The sequence below is a fragment of the Panthera uncia genome, chromosome C2 (assembly GCF_023721935.1).
Source record: "Panthera uncia isolate 11264 chromosome C2, Puncia_PCG_1.0, whole genome shotgun sequence".
Taxonomy (NCBI): domain Eukaryota; kingdom Metazoa; phylum Chordata; class Mammalia; order Carnivora; family Felidae; genus Panthera; species Panthera uncia.
The window spans coordinates 82,015,705-82,036,417 of record NC_064810.1 but is presented as its reverse complement, the minus strand read 5'-3'; the positions used below and the strand labels follow the sequence as shown (position 1 = coordinate 82,036,417).

At 43.3% G+C, this 20,713-nt stretch overlaps 1 protein-coding gene across 1 annotated transcript in view; it reads right to left on the bottom strand.

Moving 5' to 3' along the window:
• Window positions 1–20,713, bottom strand: part of MCF2L2 (MCF.2 cell line derived transforming sequence-like 2) — a 258,201-nt gene that overhangs the window by 58,292 nt on the left and 179,196 nt on the right. Inside the window, exon 16 of the mRNA XM_049628514.1 lies at window positions 1,671–1,737. Within this exon, the coding sequence (XP_049484471.1) occupies window positions 1,671–1,737 (67 nt within the window). The remainder of the gene's footprint in view (window positions 1–1,670; window positions 1,738–20,713) is intronic.

Sequence of the window (20,713 nt, the reverse complement as noted above, 5' to 3'; positions counted from 1 at the left end):
GAGAGAGAGAAAGGAAAGTAAAGAAGGAGGTGTAGAACATGTATCAAGAGAATGGATTAAATATGTCTGCTTAAACAAACCAAGAACCAGAGTAACCGGCCTAGAGGAGGAAAGAGATAAGGAGAAAAGGAAGGTAGAATGTATCTAAATAATAAGAATTGTCCTAGAATTAATCCAGGTAATGTAGAAGCACTGGTCCGGAAGAGTGGTCAGTCTGGTTCCTCAGTGTCTATGCTGCTCCAGTAGACACACACTTACCCCGCGTGGAGGGGCGTCGTTTGGTATAGGCAGGTCCCGCTTCCACGGGGAGCCCCATGGACCCATCTCTGAGGCCTCGCCTTGGTGGTGGGGAGAAAAATGGCGACGCCCCCCCCCCCCCCAGTCTCCTCTCCTCTGACCCGGTGGACTCCGTTGGAGTCATCCTCACTGTGCCATGGGCACAGACGGGTCAGTCTTTCTCGCTCCACCAATTCCCGTGCCCCAGTGATTGGCTGGGATTTAAACTCCCACTCCATGCGCCCTGGCACTGGGGAAGCACCTCTCTATGCCATCCGATATGTGGTCCTGGCTGTTTTTGTTCCATGTTGCAGCACTCCAGGGAAGGGGTCGCTTTCTCCTACTGTGGACTGCGCCCCTGACCTAGCCACTGAGCATGGGGGTGGCAGACGCAGGCAGGCTTTGTCTTGTGCTGCAGCACTTCGAGGAGGTGACCGCTTTCTCCTACTGTGACTGCGCCCCTGACCTACCACTGAACCCGGGGGTAGCTCCCCTCCTCCCCAGGTGCACGAACAGGGCAGCCAGCCCCAGTCTGAAGAAAGCCCCGCAGTTAGAGATGGGATCCCTCTCCGTCTGGGTCTGAGGTTTTTCTCTTGTCCAGACGCAGTCCTACACTTCCCCAGCCACTCTTTCGCTTCCCTTTGGCTCTTCGCAGAAGGCCCCACGCGGCCCCATTTTATCTCCTCCAGTTCGCAATCACCCACCTATAGCCTGTGGGGTTGTTCCAGTGTCTCCCTGTTAGACTCAGTCTCTTTTCCTCCCCGACTCTCAGGGTTCAAAGTCCTTTGGCTTCAGCCCTTCTTTGTTTGAGAGATGCGGGAAGTACGGATCCCCCTACTTCTCCGCCATATTGGCCTGATCCTCCAAAATAATTATTTTGTAACTGCTGAATAATATTTCATTTAGCATAAATATCAGAATTTATTAACCACCCCCTATTTTATTGGCGATTTTTTCTTCTGATATTTTATTATTAAAAAATTATATTATAACTTTGTACACATAATCTTTTTCTCAAAATTATTTCCTTAGGAAAACAGGAAAATTCTAATTTTCACTCTCAAGCAAAAAATGCTACTTGAAACAATTCCCCTTTATTAAATTATCAAAAACATTCAAATTATCATGCTCATTGTTGACAACCATAGGGTGAACCTATTGGGCACTGCTAGAATCATATGAATTGTCACAGTCCCTTGTAAGTTATTTGGCTAAATGGATCAATAGTCAAACGAATGTTCTTATCTCTATTGGAAAGATACTTGTGATAGTGTAAGACCTGTCCCCTCAGTGGGGATTCTAGAGACATGTGGCAACTACCTTAAGTCTCTTTGTGCAACAGAACTTCTCTAGTTTGAATACATGCTTAATGTCTCCTACCCCAATCTACTTACATCAATTATGCTCTTAATTTCTTTTATATAAATCTCTTCGGTCTCAAGCAAGTCACGTATAATGCGTCTGGATCACAGCAGCAGGTGGGAATATGAAAGAGAAAGAGAGGGTGGGGAGAGAGGTTTTTTTAGAATTCTTAATATTCTCAACAATACAGTTCCCTTTAGTGACTTACCTATTCAGATTGCGGTACTTCATTCTATTCTGTTGGACACCCAAGGACACCCAAGGACAGCATCTCACAAAACCACACTCTAATCACACTGGCATAAGAAGAAAAAGGAAGGCTAGAGGACTGTAAACCCACTTGTATAGCCAATGAATGACCTGTCTTCTGGTGAGCCATCATGTGGGGGTCAAGAAGGCAGAGATTGTGGAGTCAGAAATGCCAGGTTTGGATCCTTGGTCAGGAAAGCCTACCTGACCTCTACACTGTATGTGTGATTTCCAAGATTTTCTCTGTAGCTTTCTGCTGTTTCATTGCTCAGATCAAGGTCTTTGACCCACCTGAGTGGACTTTGTTGTGCATGGGGTTAGATGGATTCCAGTTATGTTCTCTTTCTCTGGCATCTAATGTGTCAGTAGCATTGGTTTCCTCAGCCAACAGACATGACCTCTGTCTGCTTCTCTTGAGGAAAGCAGGTGGGGGTTGTGGTGGGCAGAATGCTCATCCCAGTTTCCTGACTCTGTGTGTACACACACCTCCTCCCAGTTAATTAACTGAACACTAATTTAGGTGCTGCTGTCAAGGGACTTTGCCATTCTGTTTTGTTCCAAACCAGTTAACCTTGAGATAGGTAGATTACCTGGCTGGGCTTTTCTACTCTCATGAACTCATCAGATCTGGGTCTGGAAGTCGGAAAGACTAGAAGAATGAGAAAGATATAACACAAGGGAGGCTGTCCTTGGCTGGCTTTGGAGATGGAAGAGGCCATGTGGTAAGGAACATAGGCTGCCTCTAGGAGCTAAGAGTGGCCCCTAGTTAATAACCAGTGAGGAAACTGGGACTTGGGTCCCTCAGTTACAAGAAACTGAATTCTGCCACAACCACATCAACTTAGAAGAGGAAACTGTGCACAGCTGACTAACTGTTTTAGCTCTGTGGGACCTGAGCAAAAAGCCAGTCATGCTGTGCCTGACCTCTTGGCCCCGGAAACTGTGAGCTGCTAAGTTTGTGGTCATTTTTTATGCAGCAATAGAAAACTAATAGAAAGACTGAGGCCAGTCCCCACATCTATCTCCAGAGAGACTGTTCTCTTTCTCTTCTCAGACACTTTCTTTTTTTGGCTTTCTTTCAGGCCTCCAAGTGAGTTAGTGTTTGTACAGGTGATCATGTGTACCATATATACATTTGATCATGTGACCATGTGTACAATATATACATTTATGGTTTCCTGTGAACTGTTGGTAGGTTAATCTATTAAAAGGTAGCCTATCCCAGTAATATCTCTGACATCAGCCATAGCAACATTTTTCTAAATGTGTCTCCTGAGGCAAGGAAAATAAAAGCAAAAATAAACCACTGGGACTATATCAAAATAAAAACCTTCTGCATAGCAAAGAAAACAATCAACAGAACTAAAACGCAACCTACTGAATGGGAGAAGATGTTTGCAAATGACATATCCTACAAAGGGTTAGTCTCTAAAATACATAAAGAACTTACACAACTCAACACCAAAAAACACAAATAATCCAATTAAAAATGGGCAGAAGACATGAACAAACATTCCTCCAAAGAAGGCATACAGATGGAAAACAGACACATGGAAAGATGCTCAACATCACTCATCGATAATCAGGGAAATACAAATCAAAAGTACAATAAGGTATCACCTCACACCTGCCAGAATGGCTAAAATAAAAAAGACAAGAAACAAGTGTTGGTGAAGATGTGAAGAAAAAGGAGCCCTTGTGCACTGTTGATAGAAATGCAAACTGGTGCAGCCACTGTGAAAACCAGTGTGGAGTTTCCTCAAAAAATTAAAAATAGAACTACCATATGATCCAGTAATCCCACTACTGGGTATTTACCTAAAGAATATGAAAACACTAATTCAAAAATATATGCACCCCTATGTTATAGCAGCATTATTTACAATAGCCAAATTATGGAAGCAGCCCAAGCGTCCATTGATAGATGGATGTATACACAATGGAATATTACTCAGCCATAACAAAGAATGAAATCTTGCCATTTGCAACAACGTGGATGGATCTAGAGTTATAATGCTAAGTGAAACAAGTCAGTCAGAGAAAGACAAATACCATATGATCTCACTCATATGTAGAATTTAAGAAACAAAACAAATGAACAAAGAGAAAAAAAAGACAAACGAAAAAACAGACTCTTAACTATAGAGAATAAACTGATGCTTACCAGAGGGGAGGTCTTGGGGGAAATAGGTGGACTAGATGAAGAGTACACTTATCATGATGAGCACTGAGTAATGTATAGAATTGTCAAATCACTGTATTATACATATGAAACTATTATAACACTGTATGTCAACTACTCTGGAATTAAAATATAAATAAATAAATAAATAAATAAATAAACAAACAAATAAAGCTGAACCCAAAAAACCCACAATAAATTAGAAAAATAAATAAATAAATGGTAGTCTATCCTAGTAAAGGGCTTCTTTTTCTCTCATAGAATGGATGTGGTGAGGGACAAATAATCAAAGGACACACAATTTACACAAATATAAAAATGACTATTAGTCTTATAAAAAAATGTTCAATGCACACTAATCCAACAAAGGCATAGTAAAAAGAAATAACAATTATCAACTACTAGAACAGTAGAAATTTCAAATCTCAAAGGGAGACTGATAGATAAGAATGTGGAAACACTCTCAGAGAATATTGACAGAAGTGCAACTGTGTGCAAGACGACCTGGAAATATCTCATCAAAATTTAAAACACGTGCTCCTTGATTCAGTAATTTCATTCCTACTAATGTCCATTATTTGTAATTATTTGCACTTCCACAACAACCAGATATAAATTGGAAATTATTTATATGTTCATCAGTAAATTATGGTACAGATATATAATGAAATGGCATGCAGTTTTAAAAAAAGAATGAGGCTGACTGAGTCATGCTGGTATGACACAGTCCTGGTATATTAAGTGAACTTAAAAAAATATAAGATGAAGAACAATATACATGGTATTACTATGTAAAAGTGAGTACGTATACATACATATATGTATGTATATATAATTGTACATGCTTAGGAAATTCATGCAAAGAGGGGCGCCTGGGTAGCTCAGTCAGTTAAGCATCTGAGTCTTGGTTTTGGCTCAGGTGATGATCTTAAGCTGAAAGCACGGAGCCTGCCTGGGATTCTCTCTCTCCCTCTCTCTCTCTGCCTCTACTCCACTCTCTCTGTCTCTCAAAATAAATAAACTTTAAAAAAGAAGAAAATTCATGCAAAGAAACTTAAGACATTGTTAATAGTGATTGCTTTTGGAGAGTTGTACTGAAGGCTAGAAAACAGGGAAGGAAATTTTTTTACCTTTTACTCTACACCTCCCTACAAACTTTAATTAAAAATTTTTTTTTACCAGTTTTATAATTAAAAAATAGTTTAAATGACATTTTAAAATGAATGTTACTGGAGGTTATGACATATAAACTCCAGTAGAGAGATATAAATAAAACCTATAATTTACATGTTTTATAGCTCAACAATGATCTCTTCTTAAAATGACAATTTTTGTATCTATTTATAAATGCTTATTATAAGACAAGACTGAAAAAGGATAGTCACTGACAGAGGACACAATTTCAAGAAGTATACAGACTTTAAGATCACACTTAGGTAACAAAGTCACTAAGAGGTTCTTTTGCTTTTTACAGTCATCCTAAAATGACAGCAGTTGCTATGTCAGAAGGAAATACAGGTCTCAATACCAATCTATTCCATGAGCCATGGCATTAAGTAGGACCACAGCAACCGTCCACAGAAACCAGAGTACAGCCAGTCTCTTAAGCCCTTATGAAGCATCGTGCTTAAACAACTTGGCAGGTCTGTTTAAGGACGTATTGACAATTAAATGAAGTCAGAAGGCAGATAACACTAGGTGGAGGGCAGAAATCAATTTTAATCACCCAACAGTTCCATAAGAACTCAGAGACTCTTAGGAGTTTTGGGGAACCTGACACAAGAAAATATTCACAACTCAGAAGAAAAAAAATCGCTTATCAGGTCATGTCCCAGTTTATAGTTTGGAAACAGTCTAGAGATCTCATCCAGTAGCTTCATTTTACTTGTTGGAGTGCAATGGATAAAACTAGAGTGATAGGGAGTCCCCTGAACACCATAAGCCCAGACTTCAGTTCAGATCTTGTTTTAAATAGCCTTCAACACCACTGGTAAGCCATTCTTTTTTTCTCTCCTTTGTTTTTTTTAATAACTTTCTAAAATGGGAGAAAATTTATGATTCTTGTTGATGATTGCCTGCTTCGTTATTCCAAAGCACATAACTTTGTAGAAAAGACTCTCAAGGATTTAACATCTCAAGTCATCAAGTATATATAATGTAGATGAAGAACAAAACATTAAAGGTACTCAAGTAATAAAAAACCTTTGAACACCTAGAGCAATTTATGTCCTGATGGATATCTATCCAGAGATGGAGCACTGTAATTAGGGCACCAAATGGAGTTAACCATGCCAGATCAGCTTGCAGTAATGTAATCTATACTAGTGTATATTCTGGCACTTTGTTTCACATTTAAAAGTGGATCTCCCTCCATCCCTGACCCCTATGTCATTAAGGAAGAAAAGGAGGGATAATGTGTTTTAAGGGACTGTTTCCCCTCTGAAGCCATATTTCAAGCTAGCATAAAAACAGAGCTTTGGATATCTGTTTCCATTCTGTATGACACCTCATGTTTTTTTCAGATGACACTGTAACCAAGGGGCAAGAATGGAACCTTTTTAAAAAACTGAATGTGGGGGCATCTGGGTGGCTCAGCTGGTTAAGCATCCGACTTTGGCTCAGGTCATGATCTCATGGTTCGTGGGTTCAAGCCCCACAACAGGCTCTGTGCTGAACAGCTCAGAGCCTGGAGCCTTCTTTGGATTCTGTGTCTCCCTCTCTCTCTGCCCCTCCCCGACTCATTCTCTCTCTCTTCTCTCTCTCTCTCTCTCTCTCTCTCTCTCTCTCTCTCTCTCAAAAATAAATAAACACTAAAAAAATTTTTAAAAGCTCAATGCAACCCTATTTTGTAAGCTAGATCATTAAAGTACATAAATGTTATTAGGATTTCCTGATAAGTTTCTTCTTTGTCCATGCATCCTAATCTTGTTTCCCCCCCCCCCTTTTTAAACTATTTTTTAAGTTTTATTTTTATTTATTTTGAGATAGAGAACACATGCAAGGGAGGGGCAGACAGAGAGGGAGAGAGAGAATCCCAAGCAGGCTCTGCACTGATAGCACAGAGCCTGACACAGGACTCAAACTCACAAACAATGAGATCATGACCTGAGCCAAACTCAGGTGCTTAACCGACTGAGCCACCCAGTTGCCTCTGTTTCCCTTTTTCAACCATTGCCTTTCATTTCCCACCTCCACCTCCCCACTTCCCATATCTCCAATAGAATAGCATCCTTTTGGAAACCAACCTGTCAGAAATATATTTTTGCTCATTAATTGTCAACACAATTTGCCATCAAGAGTTTTTATTTACTCCTGGTATGATAGCTAACAATGCACATGTCAGAAAGAGCTATAGATTTTCACATTTTAAAAGTTAGTTTTCATTTAAAACCCTTTTTGCCAAGTTGAAAGGACTGTTCTTTTTTTTTTCTTCATTTTTTTAATTTTAGAGAGAGAGAGCATGAGAGCTGGGGAGGAGGAACAGAGGAAGAGAAGGAGAGAGAGAGAGAGAGAGAGAGAGAGAGAGAGAGAGAATGCCAAGCAGCTCCATGCTCAGTGTGGAGCCTGATTCAGGGCTCGATCTCATGACCTTGGGATCACGACCTGAGCTGAAATCAAGAGTCAGACACTCAACCGACTGAGCCACCTGGGCAACTCTGAAAGGACTGTTCCTATCCTTCTCAAACTCTACAGCATCTGACATAATGGATACTCACCTTCTTAAACCTTTTTCTTCCTTTGGTTTCTCTTTCTTATTTACTCTTCATTCACCACCTACCTCTCTGTTTCTTCTCTATTCCCTGCTTGCTTCATCTTCCTCCTCCTGTCTAATGTTGCTGCTCCCAGAGGTCTAAACTCAGGTTCCTAGGGCTTCCTTCCTCTTCTCTCATGCTACTGACCCCATGTCATTATCTTCCTCCCAGACCTGTGGTTACGCTCAAGCCCATGTTGCCAATAGTTTACACGCTTCTCCCCTGGATGTCTCCCAGACACCTCAATCACCTCAAGCTGAAGCAGAACTCATTAGACAGAAGCAGCATGTATATCAGTGGAACTGACATTTTGTAGGGTCCCTGAAACACAGTTGTCATTTCAAACTGCTCCCTACCATTATTGCTTATATACTCAATCTGTTGCCAAGCCTCATCATTTCATCTTTCAATATGTTTCTTGGAGTCACTGCTTATTCTCCATTTCTGGTGTGGCCAGTAGAAAGCAAGCTCTCCCTTCCTCTCACTTCGAATACTTTGGTGCACTTCTGGAAGTTCCCCTTGCCTCTGAGGTCTCCCCCTCTTCAGTCTGTTTTGCAGACCACTAGTCTGTGCCTTTCATAAAGCTCCATTTTCTTCATGCCACCATTCCCCCTCTTCAAAAACTTAAAACCCCTTCCAATCGCCCACAATTGCCAGTGTTCCAGGATTTCAAGACTCCATTCATGTGATAAGAATCTACTTAGGGAGCTTGTTCTAAAGGTAAATCCAGACCTACAAATCCAGAATGGGGAGTAATGGGTGGGAGCTATAGGGGGAATCTGTAATTTGCACAAACGTCCCAGACAATCTAATGCAAATGTTTTGCTATTCAAATAAGTAACACTGATCTGACCCACTCCTTTTAGCCACCTCCTCCCCCCACCATTAGTTAGGCCAGTGTTATTACTTTACATTCCCTTTCAAATTCCAGTCATTCTTTTTTTTAAGTCTTTTATTTATTTTTTTTTTATTTTAGAAACAGCACACTCATGCAAAGTGGGTGGGAGAGGGAGAGGGAGGGAAAGAGAGAGAGAGAGAGAGAGAGAGAGAGAGAGAGAGAGAGAATCTTAAGCAGGCTCCATGCTCAGCAGACAGCCCAACACAGGGCTCGATCCCACAACCCTGGGATCATGACCCGAGCTGAAATCAAGAGTCAGACACTCAACCGCCTGAGCCACCCAGGCGCCATGTCAAATTCTAATGATTCTTGAAAACTCAGTTCCAATCCTCCCTTTTCCATGAAAATGCTTTCTAACAGCTTCGTATAAAATTGGTGCCACAGTCTTGTCCTCACTTCCCAAGTAAAAACTGTTAGATCCATTTACCAATCCTTTATTACGTTCCCTACTATCATTAGCCAGGCACCATTATAGGCACTTGGGCTCAAGAAATGTACCATGGTCCCAGGCCTTAGTTCATAGTGTAGAGGCAGAGACAAGAAAGTCAATGACTCCAGTACAGTGTGGTAAGGTATTGGATAGTCAGAGGAGTTAAGTGCAGAGGAGAGGACAAAATTAAGCCAAGGGTAGCAGGAGACACTACTACCAATTTTGAGTTGAGTGATGTTTAAGCTGAGTTTAAAAAAGAAAGCAAGCAAAAACTAAAAAAGAAAAAAGAAAAAAAGAAAAAAGAAAGCAAGCAAGGGAAAACGTTTGGAAGAAGTGTGTCCCAGGCTGAGGGGAACAGCATAGAGGAGAAAGCAGAGGTGAGAGACGTATGCTCAATCAGTACTTGTAAATTCTCTGGTGGGGCTGGTCAACAGTCTAGTAGGTTCACAAAATGCCAGAAACAAATATAAGCTTAAAGACCATCCAATTCATCATTATTTTGCAGATGAAAAAACAAGAGGCCCAGAGCCACAAAGTGACTTGCTGAAGACCCACCACTTTGGCGAAGCCAATGTTCTTCGCAAGATGTTACGCTACCTCTCTTCACCTGTTTGGGGGTATATCCAAAGTCCTGTTTGATTACTAAATACTAAATAAAACACAAATTTAAAATGAAACTAGCATACTGTTGTAAAAATACTGGGTTTCAGGATGTTAAATTTTTAAGTCTATTTCTATCTCAAATATAGATGGTGACCTTGAGCAAGTCACTTTCTTTCCCAGGGTATCGCCCATTTCTTTATGTGTCAAAAGGCCAAATTAGATAATCTTGAGAATCCCTGCTGGCTCTCAAAGATCATTTTCTAAATATATTATCATTTCTAATAAAATGTATGATGTGGTCTTTGGCCTAATCACACCTCACTTTTCATTGCTGCAAGAAATGAAACAAAACTTGTAAAACTTTCCATTCACTCACATCCTCAAGGGGCTAAATAGCTAGTGTGTAAATGGAAAGTGCACCAGGACAGCAAGGAGAAGGGGAATCATTGTGGGCTGGAGACGTCCTGGAGACGGTGAAATCTGAACTGTCCTCTGTAAGATGTGAGGGCTTGGCCAGGAAGACAGAGGGCTGTTCCAGGAAGAAGGAAACATGAGCAGAGTCTGGGAGTTCTGGCCACATGGGGGCCTTGCGTGAACCACGCTGCTGGGGCAGGGGCTGGATGGGGAGCAAGGGAGGTGGTTGGGGGGGGGGGGCCCAGATGGAGGAGATGGTTGTCCTGCTGGGCTACAGTGTAGACTTGATGCAGGAGCCCAGGGGAAGGTGCAGGAGATTCATTTGGCCTGCAGGGTAGACAACTCTCCGGGAACCCTTGTCATTAGCACAGAATGGGCCCTGAGGGCTCTGACTTAGGAGAAGATGTTCTTAGTTCGACATCTTTCTTCTGTTTCGATTAGGTGTTCCATATTATACAATACATTCTCAGAACTGTAAATGGTAGCAACATGGACGCTATAGACCCATATAATGACCATGTTGAAACCAATGATTTTTAAGCATTAAAAAAAAGGTCTGATGAATGCAAACACTTCCCTGGCTTCTGGAAGGCTAAAAGTTGAGAGACTCTTGCTCTGCTGCTGAGTGCCATTTGTTCTCTCTTCTTTGTATCTGTTTGTATATTTTTTCTTATGTCCATTGGATTTGGCCTCATTACTCTGATGCATTTAGAGTATACTACCTCAAATTCTTTTTGGAAGAGGATGGGGCATAAATAAATTATTATTAAAGTTCATCTGGGTGGATGCTTGTTCTTCGATATCACATAATAAATAATGACAAAGGAATTTCACACATACTACACTTCTTAAAAGAGAGACTGCTTATAAACACAATCTCATTAATGCTAATTCAAGATAACAATCCTGCATTTGTATAGCATTTTAGGGATTATAATTTTTCTAATTGTGTTTAAAATTTACCATTTAAACAGGTTTTAAGTGTACAATTCAGTAGTATTAAGTACATTCAAAATGTATATCACATTCACAGCCATCACTAGAACAGTTTCAATCATCCCAAACTGAAACTGTGTATCTATTTTTTTTTAATGTTTATTTATTTTTGAGAGAGACAGAGACAGAGACAGAGCACAAGCAGGGGAGGGGCAGAGAGAGAGAGGGAGACACAGAATCCCAAGCAGGCTCCAGGCTCTGAGAGCTATCAGCACAGAGGCTGACGTGGGGCCTGAACTCATGAACCATGAGCTCATGACCTGAGCTGAAGTCAGACGCTCCACAGACTGAGCCACACAGGCACCCCAAAATTCCCGTATCTATTAAACACTAACTCTCCATTTCTCCCTCCCTCCCCCAGTCCACAGTAACCTCTATTCCATTTTCTGTCTCCAAGGGTTTTCTTATCCTGGGTACCTTGTTTAAAAATGGAATCATACAACATACAACATTTGTCCTTCTGTGCCTGGCTTATTTCACTTAGCATAGTGTTTTAAAGTTCATCCATGTTGTAGCATTTGTCAGAATTTCATTCCTGTTTATGGCTGAATATCTTTCATTGTTTGTATATACTACATTTTGTTTATCCTTCCATCTGTTGATGGATACTTTGGTGTTTTTCACCTTTGGCTCTTGTGAATAATGCTGCTATGAACATTGGTGGGCAACTTTCTGTTTGAGTCTCTGCTTTCAGTTCTTTTAGGTACACACCCACAAGTGAAAATGCCGGGCCATATGACAATTCTATTTTTAAATTTTTGAAGAAACATCACACTGTTTCCCATAGTGACTATACCATTTGACATTCCCACCAGCAATGCACCAGAGCTCCAATTTCTCCATATCCTTGTCAACACTTGTTATTTTCTATTTTTTAAGTGGCCTAATGGGTGTGAAGTAGACTTGTTTTCCTTAATGTGTGCCTTACCTTCCTTGATCCATTCAACACCTGACAAAGAGCTCCTCCAGGGTATTTGTCCTGTATTATTTATCTTTGTCCCCTTGCCTTATAAGTAGGTAAATTCTCAATAAATGTTTATTGAATGGAGGAATGGTAGATTTGAGGAACAGACACCAATTCTGTGAGCAAGAGTAGGTATTAATTGTTATTCTCATTTCACAGAAGAGGAAATTGAGACTCAGAGCATTAAGTGACTTGATTGAGGTCAAATTGCTGGCTAGGTGCTGCCACTGAGGTCAAGTTCAGGCCCTCTAGCTCTAAAACCAGTAATGGGGAACTGATATGCCAAGGGTGAATGTCAGTCCACTAAAATAGTACCCAATATTCTGACTCTGCAGCATAGCTCCATAAATGACAGGGCCCATACAGTGAGAACACAGGTAAGCAGGTTAGAGAAAAAGGGTTGGCTCAGGCCATCATCTGTTAATGTGTGAGATTCAAGAAATCTCAGAGCCATGGTGCATAGGCACACCTGCTATCCAAACATAACAAGACATCTTGTGGGAGATTTCTGGTACACGAAGGAGATTCCTGGAACGCTGTTGGTAGGAAACCATGATTATTTCATGGGAAAGGGTAGTGCTGGTACTAATTTCAATAGGAATATCCACGTAACTCAATAATTTTCAGTAAAGACAAAAACTGAGACCGCTAATGAGCTTCTACCTCATGCAAAGTCTATTGCAAAAAAAAGATTCCCAAAGGTAAAATACATGTGTATAAAATAAATCAAAAAGTTAAAAAAAAATGAGAAAAGACACACTGCTTTCTCTGCCTTATGTACCTCTTTTGCAGAACTATCCTTATCTGTTTCTCCGTAGCAGATATCCCATTATTCTTTCAATCCCTTTCTTCTAAAGAGGGTTTATTTGTTTGTTTACTTATTTTTTAAAGTTTATTTATTTATTTTTGAGAGAGAGAGAGAGAGAGAGAACCTGAGTGGGAGAGGGACAGAAAGAGAGAGAGAGAGAAAGAGAATCTCAAGCAGGTGCAGTGTGCAGCCCAGTGCAGGTGTTGACCCACAAACCATGAGATCATGACCTGAGCCGAAATTGGATGCTTAACTGACTGAGCCACCCAGGCGCCCCTATGTATGTATGTATATATGTATTTATTTATTTATTTGATATGATAGAAACATATCTCTCAGAGATATTGCTCTCTCTTTCCAGTATTCCTTAGCCTTATATCTGCAGGGTCAAATATGTGTTGATATTGGGCTTTATGACCTTATACCATCAGATTAACCAAGACTAACTCATGAAATGTATGTTTTATGTTTTTAATGATTTATCAAGGACTTTAGAACTGGCCTTTTGGAAGTGCTATTATAAGAAAGATCTCAGTATAAGAAAACCATTTCTAACTCTTAACTAATGGGCCACTTATTTTAAGTAATACTCAATAAAATTCTCAGGAAGGCCTGTAACTGTCTTTTAGAATTGGTTTGAGTGGGATTTGATCCCCATATGTTCCATAAAGCAGGTAATGAGCACTTAGTAATTATTAACTATTAAGAAAAGAGAAATAGAGAATTATATTTTAATTGTCCCTTAAATATCAGCACAACCAAACTTAATTAAGTACAAAATTTCTAACACAAATGACTGCATCTGGGCCAGGCATGTAGCCCCCATATTGTAGCCAATAACTATTTTCTGAACATTTCCCATGCTCTGTGTTTTTCCTCTTTTCCCCTGTACCACCCCATCACAGGACCCAAGTCATTTTGCTCACCTTAGATAGATAGCTCTGGCAAGGCTGGTGAGTTGTCTTTTAAAATATAAGTGATAACCAGACAGCATTCAAGATCGTCCCTCCACAAATGTCACTCATTCACTCAATTTGGATATGCCCTCCTGAGTAGGAGGAGGAGGTGGAGTGAGAGGCAGCCCCTTGGAACTTGCACAGAACCCCATAGGGCCCTGGGAGTGTGGAGCAGGTGTCAGATCTGCAGGTGGGGAGGGGAGAGGGAATGCTGAGCGGTCCACTGTCAGGGAGTGGTACTGAGTCACTGTCACAGGGGCTGTCTGAGCATTGGCAGCATGGAGGGAAAACCTGTGCCAACCTCACTCCCACCCCCAATCCTCTCCCCGAATCCTTCCCCCAGTGAGGCTCACCCTATCAGCTCTCCTGGGCCAAGGAAGGGCCCGGAGAGCAGGGCCTGCCTCCAAGACTGTCCCCATCCCTGTGAGGCCCCTAATGAGAGGTAGATGAGCACATGAGAGATGCCCTTGTGCATTGATGTGGAAGGAGATGATCACTAGGGTCAGGGGGTGGGGGAGACTTCCCCAGTGCAGAGGAGGAGAGAAAGGAACAAGATGGATTCTGAGAATGGCCTGGGGATGAGAACTGCTGTGTGCCATCAGTTCCCTTCATCTTCCAGTTCTGGGTGTACCTACAATGGTTTCATCCGCCCGCCAAGGTCCTGGAACTGAGGGAGAATGCTGAATGGTGCCAAACACAGGGGCAGAGGCAAGAGCTTTAGGAAAGGCGTTAGAGTGCCTCCAGTGTCTGTGTTGGGCCTCGATGGCATCACGGGAGCAGTATACCAGGGCCATTGTGTTGCTTCATCTTCTTGGAATGAAAGTTTGAAAATTTGATGAGTGTGGGATGCTTTAAGCAAAAACTCAACTTGATTGGCAGTTAATACGTATTCGCTCTGTGCCAGGCATTGTGGGAGGTTCTGCAAGGGAACTGGAGATGAGCAGGACATGGTCTCTGTCCTCAAGAGGTCTGAGGACTAAGAGTAGGGAAAACAGATCCACAATTTCTACAGAGACAAAATGCCATGGACTGTTATTAACATGTCACTCATTAGGCTGGGTCCACTGATGGGAGGGAAGAGGATTCTGGCCTTTGGGGCATTCAAGTCCTATCCATTCACCAGTTCATTAGTATGCATTTGGATATTCCATTTCACACATGCTCAGCTTAAGACTTATGTAACACATTTGAGTGGAGACATTCAAGTTCGGAGCCCAGAATCTGGACTACAAATATAAATCAGGCACTAAAGGCAACGGATGGGATCACTAAGGAGCAAGTGTTGAGAGAAAAGAAACCCGAAGGATATGTGTGGGGTGGGAGGGGTTTGGCAGGCAGTAAGGGAGGGAAAGGCAGCAAAGAGATGCTGCATTATTTTAATGGGTGATGTTGTATTAACAGAAAATGTGTTTCTGAAGATGTCAAAGAAACAAGCATTTCCTTTTAGAGCGATTATGGGAGGCAGCATGAAGAGCCTCTGCTGGTTCTTTGTGGGAGAGGGGCTTTCTGCAGCCTGGGGTGGGTATGAGGATGACAGCTGTCCAGGCAGCCTGTACAGGTGGTAGGACCAATGCTCAGCACTCACACGTGATTGCTTTTGTATTAGGTCCTCACTGGACCCATCCAAGCAGGAATACTGTGGGGTGCTGAGAAGTTGAGTCACTTGCCCAGATCCCGAGGTGGGCAGGGAGTGAATTCAGGACACCACCCCATCTCTCTAGCAGCCCAGGCCTTGCACAACCTGGCTGGTTTCTGAACACGCAGACTGTGGGGTGTCTGAATTCACAGGACAGTATCTGTATAGCGTTTGTGAGAAAATTTCCTGTCTAACGGAGTCCAGAAGGTACAAATTTAAGCTGAATGAGTCAAACCTGGCATATGTCCATATGCTCCAGCCGTGTTAGGCATTAAGCCAGTCAGTTATCAAATATGGTTCTGCTTTTGTGATTTCAGTTGATACTCATCTCTTCTTCCAGTCTCTTTGGCTTGTACCACACCCCAGGTTCTCTTGAACGCAGGTCTCAGTCTTCCCTACACGTGACCAATGATAATGCCCTGCCACCCTATCTGCTGGTCCTCTCTCTGACATCTGCTTCCCCTCTGCACTATCTCTGCCCTATCTTGCCCCTTCTAAATCTAACATGCAGGGGTGCCTGAGCGGCTCAGGCAGTTAAGCGTTGGACTCTTGATTTCAGCTCAGTTCTGTGAGATCAAGTCTGGAGTCTGTGCTGACAGCATGGAACCTGCGTGGGATTCTCTCTCTCCCTCTTTGCTGTGCATTCTCTCTCTCTCTCTCTCTCTCTCTCTCAAAATAAATAAACAAAAAAATCTAACATGCAAATTGCAATTCTTCCAAGTTTACCTTCTTGATGTTACAGTACTTTTTCCAGTATTTTCCATAGTTCTCTAGTGCTCTGTAAAGCACATTTCTGAGAGAAAGATTGGAAGTCATTTATAAATCTAATCATAATGATCTTTGTTCACAAACAGTTATTGTGGACACTGAGGACATGGTGGTGACACTGTCCTTCTTCTTCGTGCTGGTCAAATCAGCATCACCACTATCTTTTCATTTTATTTCCAACTAATTTCAGAATTTTCACACAGAATTTTCGTTTATGCATTCATAAAAGAAGCATGAATACTTTGTTTTATATCATCAAGTCCATCATCCTCTTCCTCTCCCTGTGGGGTGGGATAGGGAACCAGCCTCCTGCAGGAAATCCTCCCAGATGGGCAAAGGAACCTCCCAGGCTGCTGCCCTCTTCCCTGTATGGGAGGTGGAGGGGGGTCAGGGCAGGTGTCACTCTGCTGGGCCCCATCTCTCGCCCACATCCTCACCTCAAGCCACACATCCACTTAACAACCTTCTACTCACTTTTGAAATCATTTATCTGTCTGGGGTGTCCATCTCTAAATAGGATGATATATATGATTTTTATATGTGTTTTTCAATGTTTGAGTCAGTTTGTATTTCAACACATGGGGCACACGTGTTGACACATATGTATAAGGGCCTGGTTCCAAATGACCTGAAAGGTATTTAACGGTAATTGAATATTTGTGCATAAATAGAACACACACATATGCCAGCTGGGGGTGGCAAGAGATTGTATGTGGAACACAGTCAGGGTTTTATTTCCCATAGATAAAGAAGGGAGGTGATCTGCACTATAATAACAGCAAATCAGCTTATATATGGATCACTGTCAGTGACTCCCTTACAAATCCACTATATTAATATTTCTGTATGGGGTCTGACATGCATATGACACTGTGATCTCTTGGCAATGCTGGGCCATGTTCTCTATGGGTAATATATGAAAAGAGGTGTGTGGTTGAAAATATGGTGGAGGGCTTAAAGAAAGCAATTATAAAACTTCCTAAAAATCTAGTTTGAAATAAATACAATGTTGTGTGTACAGTTTCAAACCCTGATTCAGTAATTTACTTTTAACCCATTACCTTATTCCTTTTACAATAAAAAACCCAAAGATTTCATTTTACAGAAGTATTTGGGTTAATCTTTTGTCTTCTGTCGTGTTCTGAAATATGTACAATTGCAAAACCCTTCAAAATATTACCTGTTAAATGATAATGTGTGTTCTATTAAGAGAAGGCCAGATCATTTGGGGGGCAGGAAACCAAACCCATACTTTAATACTCTTTCCTTATTAGAAATTTGTATTCTCCTGATTTTGTCCAGTTACATTCATGGAGTATTTTGAAAGGGGGAAACTACTCAAATGGGCCATTCCTGAGGATTGTGATTCACAGTCTATCATCTGAGTAAATGATCTCTATTAACTGAGGAAGTAATGGGGTGGGCACTTCCTGGAGTTGTCGCGCACCAACAAGAACAGATTTGGGCGGCACCCATCACCTTCACCAACATGCTGTGTTGGTGGGAGAGGCGTAGGCCAGGCTCGGCTTTGGCAGTGACACCAAAAGGTGCTGGAGACGCGCTCGGGCAGCGCCTCGGGGGAGGCTCCAGGCTGCCGCGCCCCCGCCCTCCGCCGGGAGCCCCTGATTGGGTCCTCCCCGGTCTGCCGGCTCCAGCCCGCGCCCTCCGGGGAAGGTAGCGGAGTCCAGCGCGCTGCCTGCCTAGTCCTCGCCCGATGTTTAAAGCGGGCAAGTTTTGTTCTTGAGACCACCGACTTTGGCTCCGATGCCAGCAAGAGAGCCGACCTCTGACTTGGGGGTTTAAGGAGCTGTGCTTGGACTTGGTGAGTTTTGTTCTAAGCTCTCTTTGAATTTGAGTTGGGCTTGAAGGTAAGTAAAATCACGGGGGGGGGGGGGGGGGGGGGAACTGCTGTAGTGAAGCTTTAGTTTGATGTAAATTGGAGTTTTCTTCCTTTGTGACTTAGGCCCCAGAAGCTCAAGGCATAAGTGGCATGACGAGATCTTTTAAAAGACTAGCCTCCCTTAGAACTCTTGTTCGAGCAAGGAAAAAAAGATGAACAGAGAACTCAGTCAAAACTTACCCACCGTAGTTGTATAACTGTTGCGTGTGCTGCACGAATGGATCATGAGTTTACCGAATTCTACTTCCTAGTGAAAAGTGTATTGAGACCAGTTGTTTCATATGGAATTAATATGTGCGATTTAAAAAAGTGCTCTGCAGCCCACCGCATCCTAACGGGGGCCGAGGGCCCTTGTGGGTGGAAATGTTGTCTTCCCTTCCGGATCACTGAATGGGGGAAGTTCTAGCACGCTTGGCGGGGATAAATCTCAGCTCCCCGGATAGTTGGTTCTTTGTGCCGGGGACGGGAGACGGACTCCCGCGGTCCGCAGAGAGGGTTCCGGGCCGCCCAGCCTCCGCTCCGCCCCGCCCCTGCCCGGCACTGCGGCCCCACCGCGCCGTGCCTCCTCACCGGAGCAGGTCTCGGGCTACGGGAAAGGAGACTCGGACTCTCCTTTTGCTCTCTCTGGACCACGAGAAGTCTCTGAAGGGCCGAGAGGGGAAGAGAGCCGCGAGGAGGGGAAGGCACCGCTGGTTCCCACGGGTGGCCCCAGGACTTCAGGTTGGAATGCGCTCTGGGGCTGGGGCGCACGGCTGGAGCAGACACCCGGGCCTCGGCCCGCTGCTCTGGCCCGGACCGCGCGCGGCCCAGCCTCCGGAGGCCCTAACCGCCACGGGGCAGGGTTGCCCGCCGCCCGCCGGCGCGGTGGGGAAGGGGAGGGCGCGTTCCCTCTCCGGAGCGCCTTTGTTCGCTCTGGCTGGTGGGCGCGGGTGCCCGGCAGCCGACACTCCCGGCCAAGGGCCGCCCGGGTGCGGCAGGTAGGTTGGGGGCCCCGGAGCTCCAGTTGGGGTTAATTTTCCCGGGGCCCGGCGCGTTCCTCCTCCCCAGGGAGCTCCGGCGAGACGGTCGCCGCGCATGGGGAATACCGAGGCGGGTCGGGGCGCGGGAGCCGGCAGGCGAACGCCGCGCCCTGCGGTCCCCGGATTCCGGCTGGGGTTCCCCAACCGTGCTACCACCCCTAGGCTGCAGGGGTGAATTCGGGTAGAAAGCCTGCATCTGATTGGGAATTAGGAAACCGCCAGAGTGGGGAAACTTTCAGCGAGTTACTGGGTAGGAAGACAAGGAAGACAAGGAAGTGGGCAGGCAGGGGAAACTGGGAAAGACCTCTCTTGCTACCGGTAGGTCTTTGCCACTCTTTTTTGACTGCCGAATTTTATTTTGTAACCCGAAGTGACAGCCGGTTGCTTACTCAGATTCGATAAAGGTCAAAGTAGCAACTTTTCATCCGATTCTAACTACACAGCCCATATTTTTTCTTATCCAGTGTTGGTTATCATAGGTTATGGGTCATGTTAAAGAGACACCGATGTTGTAACCGCACAGTGGCTGGTGGTGGCTTGTAGCTCATATCTGGGGTAATTCTCTAATGAAAGTACATCTATTAGAATTGGATTTGTTCCTCTGTGCCTTTATTTTGGGAACTTTGCCTGGTCCCTATGGGGGAAGGGAGAGGGATGTGAGAAACTGAAACTGACCCAGAAAAGGATGCTCAAAGGTAGAGGTGTGCAGGGGTAGCACTGAACAGATCCCTTCCTGAAATTTCGAAAGGGAGACCGGTGATTGGCAGCTGAGGTTTCAACTTTCTCCAAAGAAACTTATGGTGGATTTTATGTCCTGTTATGGGGGAGGGGGACTGCTTTATTTGGTCAACTCTTTATTATTTTAAAGCAAGATAAATTCAATACCTGAAATACTTACATTATATACTTAAAATGACCCTTCTCTCTCTTGCTCCTTCTCTCTCTCCCTCCCCCAGCTCCCACGGGCACCCTCCAGGAGTATTTATTGAGCACTGGGAGGCTAAGGCTGAGGCTGACTCCCTTTAACTCACATCCGTCCCCACCTTCTGATGGGAATGAGTATTATGACAGGGAAAGTTCAAGCTAACGCTCAGAGAAGCTGTTTCTAAGGAATGAGAAATGGATGATTAGGAGGCATAAATGATATTACACATAAATGCCTTGCCCACAAACAAAACAAACAAACAAAAAACCCCAAAACCTCAAAAGGTAGGGAATAATTTTCAAAACCAAGTGCAGGCTGTAGCAAGCAAAAGTGTCATATTATACTTCATTCAAATGGAGATCAAATTCCCCTTTTATAAAAGACTGATTCAAATAAGGAGATTGTAGGAAAGTGAAATAACTTTCTAATTCTTAAATATAGAACAGCTTGAATACGAACTCCTGGGTTTTGAAATGGGTCATCTTTTAAAATGGGTCACTTTGGCGAGAATCATTGCACTTGGTGACTTTCAAATTGTAAATGTAGAGTTCTTTCTGAGGACCTACTGCTCTATA